At 47.4% G+C, this 17,462-nt stretch overlaps 2 protein-coding genes across 2 annotated transcripts; both read right to left on the minus strand.

Annotated features, from left to right (window-relative positions):
• Positions 1-3,212: 3,212 nt before the first annotated feature.
• Positions 3,213-6,556, minus strand: Atp5f1e (ATP synthase F1 subunit epsilon). The gene is made up of 3 exons (XM_090352581.1): positions 6,421-6,556; positions 4,815-4,941; positions 3,213-3,364 (listed from the first exon to the last, which is right to left on the minus strand). The coding sequence occupies exons 1-2, from the start codon at positions 6,450-6,452 to the stop codon at positions 4,818-4,820; spliced, it is 156 nt and encodes a 51-aa protein (XP_090208707.1). The 5' UTR covers positions 6,453-6,556; the 3' UTR covers positions 3,213-3,364; positions 4,815-4,817.
• A 943-nt stretch (positions 6,557-7,499) lies between these two features.
• On the minus strand, positions 7,500-17,248 carry Prelid3b (PRELI domain containing 3B). The gene is made up of 6 exons (XM_090352583.1): positions 17,102-17,248; positions 12,250-12,418; positions 10,207-10,296; positions 9,750-9,820; positions 9,538-9,640; positions 7,500-8,378 (listed from the first exon to the last, which is right to left on the minus strand). The coding sequence occupies exons 1-6, from the start codon at positions 17,131-17,133 to the stop codon at positions 8,259-8,261; spliced, it is 585 nt and encodes a 194-aa protein (XP_090208709.1). The 5' UTR covers positions 17,134-17,248; the 3' UTR covers positions 7,500-8,258.
• Between the last annotated feature and the right edge of the window lie 214 nt (positions 17,249-17,462).

Genomic DNA, 17,462 nt, shown 5'->3' on the forward strand with positions numbered 1-17,462 from the left:
TACCCTCTGGGCATTCCAATGCAGGAGTTAAGCAGAAATGGCCACAGGGCCCTTCTTGGTGACCGAGGGACACCGTCATATCAGAGAACTTTTAGAGTTCAGATTAACTTGCAGAAATTGCCATGTTTGCATGATGACACAGCTTTACCCATTGCATGATTATTTCATCTGCTCACGTTACAACAGGAGCACATACACAAGAGTGTCATCATCAAACGGCCTATGGCTTAATGAGTTGACCTACTTCTGACGTGCAGTAGCCCAGCATTTGTAGGATCAGAAGAGTCTTACTGGTCAGCTAGGATTAGCACAGCGCTGCACTGTTTGATCCTGGGATAAGTGGTGGGGGAAACAAGTCCTTGGAGACTACAGAGCCTTCGTCTTCAGCAACATGGTGGCAGGCGGATGGGCAGAATTATCATTCCAAGACGCTTCACTGGGAAATAACTAATAAATTCATTGGAGCCAGAAGTGTGGCCTAGCACGCACAAAGCCCTTGGTTTGATCCTTGGTTCCAAATACACAGAAAAAGCTGTAAGTGGTGCTGTGGCTGCAGTGGTAGAGCACCAGACTTAAGAAAGCCAAGGACAGTGCCCAGGCCCTGAGATCAAGCCCCAGGACTAGCCAAAAAAACAAAAACTAATAGTTATATTAGTTGATTTGCTGCTGGTCTCATTGATGAGCTTCTATTTGCAAAATTATACCAGTGTAAAACATCTTCAACATCTGTGGTTGCTTGTGAGAGGCACTAGTTTAAGTAAATAACTTCCTCAGGTGCTAAAAACTTATAGCCTCTGGCTATGTAAGAACATCTCTCCATGCTTTCTCTGGTGCTTTCCTCCTCAAATCTAAAAGAACAATTAAACCTGCAAGGAAGATAGCGATTTCACTTCACTGATTTATATTATGGTAAAGATTTTGTTTGCTCAATGGCAAGCATTAAAGTGCAAAGAAATCCAATTGTAAATGGCTAAATTGCTTTAATTCAAATTATGTAAAATCCTTTCTTGGAGCCTAACTATTCCTATACCCAGACTGATTGAGTCATTAAAAATATTTTAAAATGCATCTCAGCAACCTACTCTTTCCCATGATACTAACAGAGTAAATCAATGAGAAGCCAGACACCAAGAGAACATGTTCCCTCCCGACTTTGAAGAGCCTACTCCCCTGGTGGCATGGTGGCCATGGAAAGACGCTGGGACAAATCAGAAAATTGTAAAGTTTGTACCTAAAGACCTGACATTCTTTCTCTCCTGAGCTATCCTCTCGCTAGGCGGTATAGTGTGCACCTCATCCCGCAGTGGTCCATTACTTCGCAACCTGGACTCACCAAGTTTATCACAGGATAAGTTCAGGATTTTTTTTTTTCCCTTTCTTGCCAGTCCTAGGGCTTGAACTCATGGCCTGAGCACTGTCCTTGGGCTTTCTCAAGGCCAGAGTTCTGCCACTTGAGCCACAGCATCACTTCCAGCTTTTTCTATGTATGTGGTACTGAGGAATCGAACCCAGGTCTTCATGCATGCTAGGAAAACACTCTAGCACTAGGCCAAATACCCGGCCCCAAGATTTGTCTTTTATTTAACCTTTCCCCTACCCAAAGCCTGAACTCTAATGAGTCCATCTGCCTCCCTGTAAGTGCGTTAACTCTAATGGATATCACTCAGCCTTTTGCCTATTACTTTGTTTAGCAATAAAAGGGCCCTGCAGACCTGTGGCTTTATTCCTAGCCTTGTGATGGAAGATGCCGCCGAGTACCTCCTCCTCCTCTGGACCTCTAATCTGTGGCTATGGGGGCTCTGTACTTCCACTACTGATTGTGTGTGTGCCCTGTGAGATTTAACAACAGAGAGATCAAGGCTGGAGGTGTGGCTCAGATGGTAGATCACCAGCTAGTAAGTGAAATCATGAAGACACTGAGTTCAAGTAACTATCTTCAACAACAACAATAAAACAAACCAAAAGCGTGTAGGTCAAATGGAAGGGTGGGAGGTCATCCCAGAAGCTGAGAACACAGACATTTTCAACTTGTCCCTGGTGCTGATAAGACGATTATGAGCTTAAGTTTACCATGGTGAAAACTATCACAGAAATGTTCCAAAATTTCCTCTTCCAATTTACTGCTGCACCCTCCCAAAAGTTAAATTGTACAGCTTACTTTGAAATGGTTTTACTTGGCCAAATGATTCCAAATTTCAAAGAAAGATTAAAAAAAAAAAAAAACCAACAAGATACTTACAACAATTCTTCCTCAAACATTTAATGAATAAATGAATGACCACACATTAGTAATTATCATATCCCCGACTTTCAGTGGAGAATCTGATTTTTAATTTCAGCTGGGCCATCAATTCAACAGGCAAGTATTGAACAGTCTTGTTTATTTCCTGAGAAATGCTCCCAGAAAATGAAGACTCATTAATAAAGTGTGAAAGGCATTTTGTGTTGAAATTCTCACATTAATGGTTCTTACTGATTTTGGTGTGCAGTGTAAAATGAGTACTTGTTCTCACATTCGCCCTTGGTGATGGCTCATGCCTGGTCACTGTCTAAGCAGCATCGCTTAGAGACATGGGTGTCAAGACAAGGATGAGGCAGGCGAGTAAGACAGAACCACTGTTCTGTGCAATTCAGAGACCTGGGACAACAGAGCCTCAAGGACAGCATGAATTAATGCCAGAAAAACAGAGCTTCTATTTTGAGATAAAGATATGTTTCTGTACTCCATTTAGCCATTAAATGTTATGTATCTCTCTCCCTCCCCACTCCCCTTCTTTGTGGAAAGGCTGGGATCTGAACTCTGGCCACTCCGGCCTTTATACCTACTAGGCTGGCCCTCCAGCACTTGAGGCAATCCCCAACCCTAGTTTTTCCCCTTTTAAGAATTTTTGGTTTGCCAGGCATAGTGGCTCAAGCCTGTAATCTTAGTTACTCAGGAGGCTGAGATCTGAGGATCAAGGTTCAAAGCCAGCCTGGGCCCCAAAGGACCTGAGACTCTTATCTCCAATTAACCTCTAGAAAGCAGAACTGGGGCTTGGCTCAAGGGTAGGGCGGTAGTCTTGAGCTGAAGAGATCAGGGACAGCGCTCAGGCCAAGTTCAAGCCCCATGACCGACCCCCAAAAAAAAGGAGTCCTGGTTCATGTGGTCAGAAGCATGCACGTGGTGCAGACAGTTTCTATAAAAAGTCCTAACAGAAACCAGAAATCAACAGTGAACGTGAACCATGAATGAATTTATTGGCATCATCAATTCATGAACAAGTTATTTTTCCCCCATAAATTATGTGAGGTGATTTCAATCTGCCACAACATGTGCCCATAAGTCTTCACCTTGAAAAGTAGTGTTTCATGCTTTAACCAGGGTCTAGGAGGGAAAAAGAAAATGCAACAGTTGCTAGCCATTCTTCCAGTTTCCTTAAAAAACATCTGACAAGAAGAAGACAATTCCTGTATACTGAGCCACAGTGTAACTGTGGCAGGATTGCCCTGGGAGGAGGGAACCCTCAGCTGCTGTGGGAGTGCATGGCTTTGAAAGAACAGGTACTTCCCTGCTGAGAAGAACCACTCTCTTAGGATGACAGAAAGACTCTGCTCTCTGAAGGCCTTTCAGTCTCCCTGTGCTAACAGGGTGGGGTTCCCACCTCTGTAGGACACACGGAAAGGGGGCTAAGGTTTTGTCTGCAGCAGGGGAGGGAACTCTGTCTACCTCAAGGCAAAGTGAGCAGCACCAGGGAGTAGTGCTACTGCAGACAGACTCAAGACACATTGCTCTCACCTAGCTCACTGTTCAAACTGAACCACCTACCAGAAAACCAGGTCTCCTTACTCTACATTATGAGATTAGACAGAGAGAAAAAAAAAGGGCTAAATTCAAAATACTGTCTATCTCCAGGCGTGTAATAAAATATTTATTAATTCAAAATGAAAGCCAAAAGTGCTTATGGGAGATAGTTCCAATAAGTAAAACTGCTCATAACCATAAGCTTCCAGAAAATTAATATTTATCACATTACAGTGGTGCTGCAGGTCTGAAGCTTTTAAAAAGCAAAACAGGAACATTAAAAAACAGGAAAAACACTTCTGACCATTTATTTGCCTTGCTTATTTTTGAAATAATAACGTTAAGAAAAGAACTGGGAGATCAAATCACTTCTGCAGTCTGGAGCACAAAAGTCTAAACTTACCAATTGTACAGAACTGTCATTTTACCGCCTGATAATGTAACTTTACATCACCAACATCTCTGCAGAACTAAAATGAACTGAAAGTACAGTCAATCCAGTTACACAGTACCCACTGCAGGGCCTGGCAGACCTCACTGCGGGATGGAAGAGCAGGACCCTTGCCTGCACCTCGCCCTTATGTTCCAGGAGAGCTGGTTTGTGAAGACATTAGCAGATGTGGGGGAAATAAAAAACACTCAAAAAAGCCTATTTTTTTCATGCTTCTGAACGGTTATGTAACTCCAGCAGCAATTACAAAAGTGAAGAGTTTATCCTCCTAATTACTTTGATTTCGGGCAGAAAAATGAAGCAGGTTTAATTAAAATAAGACGGCTCTCTACCAAAGCATTGCTAACTGAACTGAAAATCAATGTGCCAATTATTTTTGCTTGTTAGAGGCGGAAAGGACTTTCTTTTATCATGCCTTAGCACTTATGTTGCTGGAGCGCCTCGAATTATCACCTCCATAGCTTAACCTCAGAACCACTGATTGACAAAAACATGGGCAGAACCTCAAACTAAAATTATTTTAATTTTTATCGTGCTTTAAAATTTTAAGGTACAATTCTTCTAAATAAATCAGTAACTCACTCATTATTCCTTCTTTACTTTCACAATTTTTATGCTGCTGCCAGCTGTCTTCTCAGCATTGGCTTTGAACTGTGTCTTCAGTGCATCCCTCACGGCTTTTGCACAGATCTGGGAGTACCGGATGTAGCTGGGAGAAATGAGAGAGGATTGAGCGGTAATTACTAAGTACTCATCAGATGGTTATTGTCAAGCTTTTAGTTTTTACTTTTTAGTTTGTTTTTTATGAAGTTGTAGAATCTGATTTAAAGGTGATAAATACTAAAAAGAATGTACACAAAGAAAAAGAGGGGGAGGGTAATGGGTACCAAGACATGTGAAAGGGTATCAATGTATGTGAATTAATGCACCTTCTATATGGCAAATATCATGTAATCCTTTTATTAATTACAATAAAAAATTAAAAAAAAGAAGTAATGTACCCACTACCTGACAAATGTAATTGTAACCCTTGTATACATTACCCCAACAATAAAATACAATAAAAAAGAAAGAAAAAGATTAGACTGTATTGAAGTATTAGTCGTCTGGAAAAATAATCATGATTTTTTATGCTATGTCTTATCTTTTCAAGAGATATTAAAAAAAAAATCCCCCCCCCCCAATCCACAGCTAGGAAACAAGACCAAAATGTTCATGGAGGCTTTATTTTTATTTAGTTATTTTTTTTGCCAGTCCTGGGCTTGAGCTCAGGGCTTGAGCACTGTCCTTGGACTTTCTCAAGGCTAGAGCTCTACCACTTGAGCCTCAGCACCACTTCCGGCTTTCTGCTATGTATGTGGGGTACCGAGGAATCGAACCCGCGTCTTCCTTCACGATAGGCAAACACTCTACCACTAGGCCAAACTCCTGGCCCTATGGAGGCTTTCTTTAACATAAATGAATTCTTCCCTTTTCACTACTTAATTTTTCCACTCCTATTCTTATGAGGTAAGGTTAAATATAATTAGAAGAGGGAAAAACAACCACCTTATTAATCACCGACAAATTCTCTTAGACAAAAAGTTTAAAGGATTTCCTGGGATAATATGGGCTTTGTCTCATACATGTCACTGTAACACTTCCTGATCAAGGTTTCTAAGTGAAGCTATAAAGGCCCAGGAGACTTCCACCAACGTCCTCCTTCCTACCACTCGTAGGAGGTGTCTGTGTCTCCTGCTCCGGGGTGACTTTCCAGCCCGCGTGCTCACCTGGAAGGGACTGGGGTGAGAGGCTAGCCCTCGGCCCGCAGGCGCCCGGGCAGCGGGGGACCAGGGTGCGGGCGCCTGGGGCGTGGCGGGCGTCTCAGCACGTGGCCGGCGGGGCCGGGCCGGGCTGCCGACGGGAAGGCCCACCCCAGGCGGCCTCGAGCCCGGAGGGGGGCCGGCCCGGGTCGAAGGGTGTGCGGTGCAGCCCCACGACGACGCGGCGCGCCCCTCCCGCCGGCCCTCGACGGCCCGCCGCGCAGGCCCGTGACCCCGCGACCCCGCGGCCGGCGCACCTCGGCAAGGGCGACGCCATCTTGGCGGCCGCGCCCGAGGCCGGGGAGGCCCGCGGGCGGCGGGCCCCGCCGGCGCGGGAGGCGCTCCCGCCGCGCCCCAACGCTCTCTCTCGGGAGGCTCGGGCCTACCTGAGTCCAGCCTGTCGCCAGTACGCCACCATGATGTCCCGGAAGCGAGGGGAGTCGGGTCGGATCGCAGGACGCGGCGGTGCCGGGCTCGGCGGGGCGGTCCCTCTGCCGGAAGTTCGGGCCTGGGGAGCGGAAGGGGCGGGGCAGGCGGACAGGCCAGGCGGTGCCTCGGGCCGGAGCGGCCCGGGGCTCGGGGGCGGGGCCGGGCTCAGGGGCGGGGCCGGGGCGGCTGAGCCGCGCGGGCTCCCGTAGCCCCCGCGCGGAGAGGCCCGGCGGGAAGCGAGGCAGCCAGGCGGGGAGCCGCCCTCCGGGTGTGACCCCCGGGAGTCACTTAGAGAAAGTATACAAGTCATTTTTAAAACTATAGTTAGGCAATATTTTATTTAGACGAAATGTTAGTTCATTTGTAAAATCCATCACAGGTTACAAAAAATAATCAGCAATCTTACCGGGTTTAATCGATTACAAATATCCTAATGGTTCTTAAGCTAAACATTATTTTACGTAGAAAAATACTAATTTAAAAAGGTCTGGGCTACTGTTTCAGTGGTTTTGTTCCTCTATGGGCTAGTCCATAGGAAACCCGACTAGAAGGTGAGGGCACCTGGAACACAAAGGTTTCAACAGAAGTGTATGCGACAGCTGCGAGGAGCAAGGACACCACGTGGTGTGGATACCACAAAATAAACACACTGGCTGACTTCCGGTGGGCGCCCACCCAGATCAAGGCCTTCCTGTAAGGAGCCTGCAGTGCCATCCACCCGCTGCCCACCCGATGACTGCGGCCACAGTGCTCGCTCGCTCGCTCCCCCCACACCCCCTCGCTCTGCAGTTGGCACCATGTTATTAAAACATGAAGTACCGGAATTTATGCTTCAGATCAAGACATCATTTGAGTAATTTCAAATGATGTACAGCTCTTCATGTAAAAAAAGATGTGTTGTGGTCACAATTACCTCAAAAAGTAATTATATTCAAATAACCTGACATATCATGCCTTAGCAATTACAAAACCATGATTATGACACATGGCAATTTATAAGTTAGGCAAATGAGAGATGCTAGGAGACGTGAAGAGCTGTTCTGTTTTAAGAGTGCTGCAAACTCAGGCAGTGACTTTATTTTTTTCAGTTAATATAACCAGCCCGCGCACAGCATGCTAAATCATAAAGTACAAGGCCAAGGAAGGCAATACCTTTACTAAGTTACAAAACTTTGGCAAATCAATACAGTACTCTTTAATACAACAAAGTAATATTGTTAGAGCCATATTACTTTTGTGTTAATTTTTGCTCCAAAAATATCATTTAAGTACCAAAGCAAAACACTGGTTTTTAGCAGAGCATGTTACTTTATATAAATGTCTTTTAAAACTATACAGTTGCTCCTTTTGAGGTGAGTTTCTTCCTGCAGGCCATAGTGGGTCCTGCAGGGCAGCTGTGGGCGTGTAAGGGCAGCGGGGCTCTGCTCTGGGTTTGGTCCAGTGCCAGATGAGCTCCAATGTCTGAAGAGCTGTAGAATCTCTTAAGGAGAGTCAGTGTCAGTACCAAATACTTTCTTAAAAAAGACTTCAGTTTCCCCGTCCATACCGGGCCCCTCAAAATCAAGGCAGTCACTTAGAGTCAACCCTCACCTCAGTCATCCCCTGTCATTTACAGCCCTGGGTTTCTTTGTTGGGATCAGAAGCCACACAGCCTTACTCCATCCAGCTCATTAAAAAAAAAAAAAAAAAAAAAAAAAGTTCTGCCTAAAATAGTTGTGTGTTTTTTAAATAACAAATAAATATGCAGTCAGCGTGGAGTGCCCACGGGGCCCGCTGCTGAGGTGGAGGCTCAGGGTCATTTCTCTGCGAAGGCAGCTGCCGCCATTGGGGTCCTCACGCTTCCTCTTGCTGAAGCTGCCAATTCTTCAATCTCGGCATTTAATTTGCGTATTACCCATTCCATTGCTTCTCGGCCCTTAAAAATCCAACATGGTGATTGTTAGGGAGTAAGAGCACAGGAATGTATGATGCACATCACACACCAGGAAGTCACAGGCCATTCAGAGCACAATGACATCCCTTCTGTTCTTTCTCTTGGCTAACGTTATTTACCAAATACCAAATGACTTGACCCATAAACTCATTTTTATTTTGTATGCAAAAGATGTTCTCAGGAGATCTACACGTAAACCACAGGGCGTCTTTTTAGTTCATGATTACTGCGGTCAAACTCCGTTTCTTTTGATGTCTACATTGCAAAATCAAACCCTGGGCAAGGCTCTGAAGGATCTTGTCCCTGACTCCATGCTCACCCATCCCTTCCTAGCGCTTCCTGTTGGAGGGCCTTTGCACATATAGTTTAAAAGCATTTCTCTCCTGGAATGCTTTGCTTTTCCTGGTATAATTCACAAATCACTCCCTCCTCCTTTAAGTACTCACAGAAGTATCAATCACCAAGCACTCTCGTAGCTGCCTTTTCTTTTCCTCAGATGATTAAATGTGGCCTTCCTCAGTTCTTTCTCTAAGGAAGGGGCACTTGTGCTTCACTTCTGCAGTTTCCAGTCTAGCCTGGAACTCTGCCTGACACACAGAAAGTATCTATGAACATCCTTGACTGACCGTATCCAACATGGTGAAAAACCAGCCCTGTGGACATCTTTTCCCCTGCACTTAAGTGTTAACACGTTTGTTCAATGGGAACGATTCCCAGTGGACAAAAACTGGTCCTTGGGGAAGGGGGGGAAGCCTGATGCTGACCGTGAACTGTGTGTATGTCTGTATCTCATACTGAATGGTTTCACCAGGATGGTGGCTAGAAGAAAACCCGCTAAGAAATGGTATTTTAAGCAAGGGCACAGGCACACATGGCCAAGCATGTCCTCCGTGCTGGGCCCTGGGCCACAGGCTGTCCTGTGTTATTTTACTTCCCTGGGGAAAGGAGGCTCACACAGGCTAGCTTAATTGCTCCAGGTTGAAAGACTGGTGAGTGCTTGCTCTGCAGCTGGGACATGTCTGTTCCAGGACTGCCTAAAGCTCTCTGGCAGCTTGCCACAGGGGGCCAAGAATGCTGAAAAGAGCAAACACACTCAAGCATTTCAGGAACGGGACCCAGGGACTGGAGAGCAAACACTCACCTTGTTAGCATTGGAGGAGATGGTTCTGGCCATGAGCCCCTCGAGGGAGCTGCTGAGGCTCACCCCCTTCACGGCGATCACGGCTTCCTGAGTCAAAATGGTCCTGTACGAAACATGTCACAGCTTCAGCTAACAGTGTCTACGTGTACAAACACTTGACGGAAAAAATTAAAACACCCATGAAACTAGTGTGTTAAACACTGACCACTCACTTTTCTGGGTCCTGAGGATGTGGCTTGTACACAAGTCTTTCGTCTACGGAAACCATATTTGTGAATGAAATCTACAGGATGAGGAGAAAAAAGGCTTATCATTCTGGAAACGATGGTGTACATCATTCCCAAATGAACACACACACAAATCGTTGCAGCTGAGCACATGAAACTGGAAATACTCGGTCTTGCGGCTACTTTGAAAGCACCTTCATTTCTACCGTCTGCTTTTTATTCCACCACATTTCAGGAGGGTGTAACGAGAAGGTGTGCCGGGTCCACATTCGGGTCTATTCAGTACTAGATAGTGAGGCCCAGGACACAGAACAGGTCACACCTCTATTACACAGGTGCTTGGTTTCCCATATGATGATGCACATTCTCCTTCTATTTAAGAACTAAAGGATGGAAACAAAGCCAAACAGTTCAAAACAGAAATGAAAGAACCAAGGCTTACATTGGTAGACTTGAGCTCCATTGTTTTCTGCACAGGGTCGACTACAGAATGCTCTTGCACATACGTCTTGGTTCTTGCTGCACCAATAAGCTAAGTAAAACATTCAGTATTAGAGTAGGGCGACTTTCTTTTTCTTTTTTAAAGAGATTATGAGTTTAATTAAACTATTCCAGATTGACATTTCAAATAGCCATGAATAAATTTATAAAATAAGGAACACATGGAGACCAGAAGTTAAACAAAGTAAAAAAATAAAGCAAGCCGGGTATGGTGGCTCATACCTGTAATCCTAGTTACTCAGGAGGCTGAGATCTGAGCATCAAGGTTCAAAGACAGCCAGGGCACTACAAAGCCATGAGACTTTTATCTCCAATTAACCTCTAGAAAACAGGAAGTGGGGCTGTGGCTCAAGGGTAGGACGATAGCCTTGAGCTAAAGAGCTCAGGGACAGTGCCCAGGCCAGAGTTCAAGTCCCATGACTTCTCTCACCACAAAGAAAATAAAGCAACAGTTAAATTCAGAAACATGAAGAATTATAAAAACTCAAAATTTCCAGTGCAAATTGGAATAGTTTTAATATTACTAACTGGATGTGCATTGGTCATATACCAAATCAAAATGAATTCCAAGAATTGGAAACGAGATTTTTATGTATACTGTTTGCAGTTCTTTTTTTTGGTCAGTGGTGGGGCTTGAACTGTGGGCCTGGGCGGGCGCTGTCCCTGAGCTCTTCAGCTCAAGGCTACCACCCTACCCTTGAGCCAAGCCCCATTTCTGTTTTCTAGAGGTTAATTGGAGATAAGAATCTCAGGTCCTTTTGTGATCAGGCTGGCTTTGAACCTTGATCCTTAGATCTCAGCTTCCTGAGTACCTAGGATTACAAGTATGAGCCACTGCTCCTGACTTAGGTACATTACTTGTTGAACCTTGATACCCCCTTTCCCATGTTTTTCTCCCATCTTTCCTCCCCTACACCTTCCAATAGGAAAGCTTTCTTAACCAAGTGTGTCAGTGCTGTATTTGAAGGTATAAATGTGTTATGATTATCTTGAACCAAAGATTTGTCTTGAAAAAACAAAACAATAACAAAAAAACCCAGGAAGAAACAAAGGCCCAGAAGATGACCTTGTTGAAGGGAACAGGATGAAACCAGGCTGCCACATGCCACCACAAAAACCTTTCCCAGAAGCAATTAGAAGTCAACCTACTGGAGACTTGTGCCCGCAAGGCATGGCACCGAAATACGGAACTCAGAAAATGGGAGGAAGCACAACATCTAGAACACAGAACACTCAGGAACATGTGCCAGCATGTCAGGCAGTCCCGGGCAGAAGGCCTATGAGAACAGCCATCCGTGGTGGCAGAGGCTGGGCCTGTCAGTATCCTGCGTCACCTCTTGGGTCCTGCTCACTTCTGCACACCCACTGTCCAATGCCATGGTCACACGGAGGAGGCAAACAGCATTCTCCTGTTCCACACACAGCTGCAGAAACCCTCCGAGGAACTCTAGGCCTACTCTCAATACCCATGCGCTCACACCCATGAACTGGCATTCTAGTTTCTTGTGGGTTAAACTGGCCCACCAAAGCCTGCTTATTTGTAACCTAATAGAAGTGTTTCTCAACACTCAGGAAAATACGGAGTGTGGTATAAATTTAACAGTAGTGTGCCTGGGAAGATTCCCCTATCTTAATGAATCTGGCCTCTGCTGACCATCAACTGTCACCCTGCAGTGACCAGCAGAAGTTATGTCAAGCTCTCTGTATTGGTCTCAAGCTGCCGACATAGGCAGGGAAAGAATAATTCCTTTCAGATGTAGAGCGAGAGCTGGTTTCCTTCAGAAGGTTTTATCGGGTGCCTTCATGAAGACTGTAATAATATTTCTAACTCATTATATGCTCATAACTTAAGTTTATTATAATATAATTTGAACTGATGCAAAAAGACATTCGGAACGGGCTCCCACCTCCTATCTGAAAGTGTAATGGGGTGTGGGCCGTGGCTCTTCTGCAGTCACGTTTCTTGGGGAGTGGGGCCACTTACAGACTTCACAATGGCAGGCAGCCCCCACTCGGTGCTGAGGAGCCGGTGGCTGTGCAGCTTCCCGGAGGGGTCCACGTGCCGGTCCAGCACGTCCACACCCACCACGCTCGGGTTCATGGGGTTAGGGTACTTCTGCATCGCAGCTGTTGTCACGGTTTCCCACGGGTGGCTGCCGGCAAGCACCGAGAGACACGTGGTTAAGAATGCATGCGTGGATACTGCAACCTCTACAGCGCACCAAACCGCTCTGTACAAGACATATGCAATTACTCTTCACTGGGGGAAAGCCATTTTCTAAAACGCTAACTGATGATGTGGGGAGCTCAACCCACAATGTTGTGTGTGTGTGTGTCTGTGTGTTGGTCCTGGGCCTTGAACTTAGGGTCTGGGTGTAATCCCTGAGCTCTTCTTTCTCAAGGCCAGTGCTGTACCACTTGAGGCACAGCACCGCTTCCAGCTTTTTCTGAGTAATTCTTTGGAGTTCTTTGGAGATAAGAGTCTCATGGCCTTCCCTGTCCGGCTTGCTTTGAATCAGGATCCTTAGCACATAGCGTCCTGAGTAGCCAGGATTACAGGCATGAGCCAAGAAACCTGGCTCAATCTTTTTTTTTTTTTTTGCCAGCCCTGGGGCTTGAACTCAGGGACTGAGCACTGTCCCTGGGCTTTCTTTTCTTTTCTTTTTTTTTTTTTTTTTTGCCAGTCCTGGGCTTGAGCTCAGGGCCTGAGCACTGTCCTTGGACTTTCTCAAGGCTAGCACTCTACCACTTGAGCCTCAGCACCATTTCCAGCTTTTGTCTATGTATGTGGTACCAAGGAATTGAACCTGGGTCTTCATGCATGCTAGGCAAGCACTTTAACCACTAGGCCAAACTCCCGTCCCCGTCCCTGGGCTTTCTTAAGGCTAGAGCTCTACCACTTGAGCCACAGCACCATTTCCAGCTTTTTCTATGTATGTGGTACCGAGGAATCCAAGCTGGGTCTTCATGCATGCTAGGCAAGCACTCTACCACTAGCCAAACTCTCGGCTCTCAATCAACATTTTTAATGTGTATAGTCTTTAGTATTTTTCCCACACAATGGATGGCTATAAAAAATGGTCAAACTACCTACCAGATCATCACAAGCACATCTTCCAAACAATCTTTCCCTAGTACATTATCCATGCTCTCATGTAAGAGCCACTGCTTCACAAAAGCATTCTCGAGAAACGTGTTCTACTGACTGCCAGCCAGCGGGGTGGACCTGTGGTCCTGACCATCCTGCCACATTGCTAAGAGGTCAGAAAAGGAAAGGGACATGCAGGCTCTACCAATCTGTACAGAAATTACAAGACAGAAAGCACTACTGCTTTCATTATTAAGAAGTCTTGTTAGTGTAAAGCCAACAGAAGCCTCTCTAATCAATATCCATTGTTCTTAGAGAGATCTGATTCTTGTTTGCTAAAGTTTGCTCAGCATCAAATGTCCGGCTCTCCTAACCTGCTGGGATCCCACCCTAATCCCCAGGTCTTGGGGTTTGAATTCTGGGCCTGAGCGCTGTCCCTAAGCTCTTCAGCTCAAGGCTAATGCCCTACCCCTGGAGCCACAGTGCCACTTCCGGTTTTTCTAGGGGTTAACTGGAGATAAGAGTCTCATAGACTTTAGTGCCTAGGCTGGCTTTGAACTGTGATCCTCAAATCGCAGCCTCCTGAGGATTTAGGATTACAGGCGTGAGCCAGCGTGCCTGGCTAACATGCTGGTTTTTATAATCTCTTAGCATGGTAAGTACTTGCTCACACCTAGACTGAAGTGGTGACAAGACCCCATCACTTGAGAATTGTAGCATCCTTTTTTTTTTTTTCCTTGAGAAAGCAAAGCCATGTGTTCAAGACTGCCAAGTGCAAGGTACATGAGTTCTCCTTCCCTCTGCGGGTGGAGACAGGCACAGAAGACCTGTGACCATAGCATGACAGGTGCTCAATCCACCTAGTCCAGTTCTGTCCCTTCTACTCTACTGGAGAAGGCTCCTGCCTTCACCTACAGTACAAACGGGACCTGGAGAGAATGCTTCCAGCTTTATCAGTCGATATAAATCTCACAGACCAGTTTTCTTTCTTTCTTTCTTTTTTTTTTCCCTACAAGAAAAACAGGAAGGCATTAATCTACTTCAACTTCTCAGAGAACTCAGACTGAGAACTACATCTTGTCAACAGAAGAAAAATCTCAACTCCATTAACTTCTCAGAGCCCTGCTCAGGCAGTGACAGGATTCTGAATGTCGCCTTCATTTTCTCTACAATATTGCACAAATGAACCTCTGGTTTTAATCTCAACCTTATTCAGCAATCAGTGCAGGTGTGTAGGTGGGAAGGCTTCATAAATCTAAACAATCCTTGCAAATAGAAATGATACAGGCCAAACACTCTGATTACACAGTTACCAGGGCAACTGTGCAAAATGAAAACCCAGCAAGCCCTTCCCCAGTCTGTGTAGTCTCAGGGTGCGGCCTGCTGCTTATGTGCCCATCTCTTCCTCCATTCTCTAACTAGTCAGCAAGAACTGCTTTGCCGTTTGATGACATGGGCTCAGTTGGACAGAGACTGTTTTGTGACCAGAAGGAGCTCAAATGTTACAAGTGGTATCTACAATGATACTAGTCTCCAAGCGATTAATTTAAAATGCTCTAATGTCATTATTTAAAAAAGATCTGCCACCAGAAGTTGTTAACACCCTACCAAAGGGTCTGTCTGTGGCTTACTGAGCTGTCCAGTGTCTTCCCCTATCAAGTGAGCAGGGACAGTTTACGTCACTGAGTTAGCAATAGTATCTCAACTTAGTAAAAAGTAAGCAGTCTAAAACAGAGGGCCTAGCACCACCACACTCACAGGGGGAAGGAATCCACTCGGACTTGAACTGAGGGCCAACCATAGGTGTGGCCTCAAGAGGACGTGCTGGAAAATCAAGGCTGGGTGGGGCGCAGAGGGTGATTTAGATGCTGGCAGAGAACAGTGCCCTGAAGACAGAATGCCTGGGAGAGGAGGAAGCCATGAGAGGAGGTCTTCCTTAGGGATGCGGAGCCTAGGCGATGCAGGCAGACCCAGACTGCCTATTCCTGTACAAGTGGGTACTGAGGTCAGGTGTCAGTGCAGCACCTGAAAAAGGATCCAGAGTGTGAGAGACTGGAGCTGAAGGCGCAGCTCTGGATGCCATCACCATGTGTGTAAGGCAGGACTTTGATCTCATAGTCCAGACTACCTGGAGACAAAGACTTGTCAGTGTTTCCTTTCCAGAGCTGAGGACAGCATTTGTGTAGGGCTACCCATCTTTTCATCAAATCTCAGAGAGGAATGGGGCACCAAAGAGATCAAGGTCCTTGATGAAAAATGAGGTAGGAAGGCCAAGAGCCACTGAATTATTTACACTGAGGGTTAGAAGAGGGCAGAGGATTAGGAGGGGGAGTGAGGTGGGTTAGAGAAGCCCAGGGAGTTCTAAGAATAAGACATTCTGCCAAAGCAACCAAACCTGGAAGAGGCCTAGGGACAGTATTCTTAGTACTGATCCAACTAGTGAAAGATGTGAACAGGTTAGAAAACATCAAAAAGAAAGGTCTAGGGTCTCTCTTCACTTTCCAGGTTACAAAACTTCCTTTTGGTTCAAACACCCAGTGGTCCACTATGGAAAAGGGTTGATAGTTTTTTGGAGTGGTGTTTGTACTCAGGGACTGTTTTTTTTTTGGGTGGGGCACGGGGCTTGAACTGGGCCTGGGCGCTGTCCCTGAACTCTTCAGCTCAAGGCTACCATCCTACCCCTACGCATTGTCCCTGAGCTTTTGAGCCAAGCCCCACTTCCCATTTTCTAGAGGTTAATTGCAGATACCAGTCTCAGGTTCTTTGTTCTTTTGTGCCCGGGCTGGCTTTGAACCTCGATCCTCAGCTCTCAGCCTTCTGAGTGGCTAGGATGACAGGTGTGAGCTACCAGGCCAGGTGCTTTGGATTGGCTTCTTCACTGAAGGCTGGGGCTCTACTCCTTGAGCCGTACCTCCACTTCCAGCTTTTTGCGGTTAGTTGGAGTAAGAGATTTTTTTTCTGTCCAGGCCGGCTTCAGATCGCAGCCTAGGGAATCATTACGCGTGTGAGCCACAAGTGCCTGGTGACAACTTCTGAAACTGCCCCCAGAAACACGTTTTAAAGCTCCAACCTCTGAACTAAAACACACGCCGAGGCTGCACGCACTAAAGCAGTATGGTGATGTCACCAGGACAGTGTCCCCGATGTAAATAAGCCACAGCCGTGTTTATGACAACGCGGTTCCTTCCGTTTTGGAGAGAAAAACACATTTACCAATACACTACCGGACCCGAGGCACCCGTTTATTAGGGTGACCAGAAAAAGACCTGGCTGCTTCTGGTGACGGTTCTCTTGTCCGTGACCCGCGGTCTGGAGGACACTTCCCGCCCGGCATCCCACGGCTGAAGGCCTAGCTTTGCCGCTGCAAGTTCGCGACGACCCAAAGGAGGACGCGCCCGCGGGCGGCCCGGGGGCGCCGAGGGGCTCGGCTCCCGGCTGACTGACAGGCGCCGGGCCCCCGCGAGGGCGGGCCCAGGGCGGTCCTTCCTGCTGGAGAGCCCACGCCCGCTCGTGGGGTCCCCGGAGAACCCACACCGGAAGTGTCCAGCTCGGCTTCCGCCGAGGACCTCGTGCTCCGCGACGCCCCACGACCCCCGCGGGGGCGGGGCCTCCCGTCGGACCGTCTCAGGGGGTGGGTCGCGGGGTCGTGACCTTGGCCCGCCCCCCGGGGGAGGCGGGGGCCGCGGGCTCGGCCCGGCCCTTCTGGCCAGGCCGACGCCGGGAACTCCCCAAAGGCGCCCGAACTTACTCAAAGACATGCTCCGAAGTCCAGATCTTCATGGTGCCGAAGGCCTGAGCGACGTCCGGCGGCGCTAGGGGGACAGCGAGGCGCGGAAGTACGCCTGCCCCGCCCCCTTGCCGGCTTCGCAGCGCGCAGGCGCCGTCGGAGTCGCCGCGAGGACGTCGGGACGTGGGGTCCCACGCCCCGTCCCGGCCCAGCTGAGCCGGCCCCGCCTCTCGGCGCAGCCAGGCCACGCCCCGCTCCACCCCCCCAGCGCGGCGCAACTAAACCTGGTCTCCCGCGCGCGGCGCAGTCTGGCCCCGCCCCTCACGCTGGCGCCGAGCTAGGCCCCGCCTCGGCGGTGGCGGGGCTTGTTCTGCGCAGGCGC

The sequence above is a fragment of the Megascapheus bottae genome, chromosome 18 (assembly GCF_031878675.1).
Source record: "Megascapheus bottae isolate mThoBot1 chromosome 18, mThoBot2.hap1, whole genome shotgun sequence".
Taxonomy (NCBI): domain Eukaryota; kingdom Metazoa; phylum Chordata; class Mammalia; order Rodentia; family Geomyidae; genus Megascapheus; species Megascapheus bottae.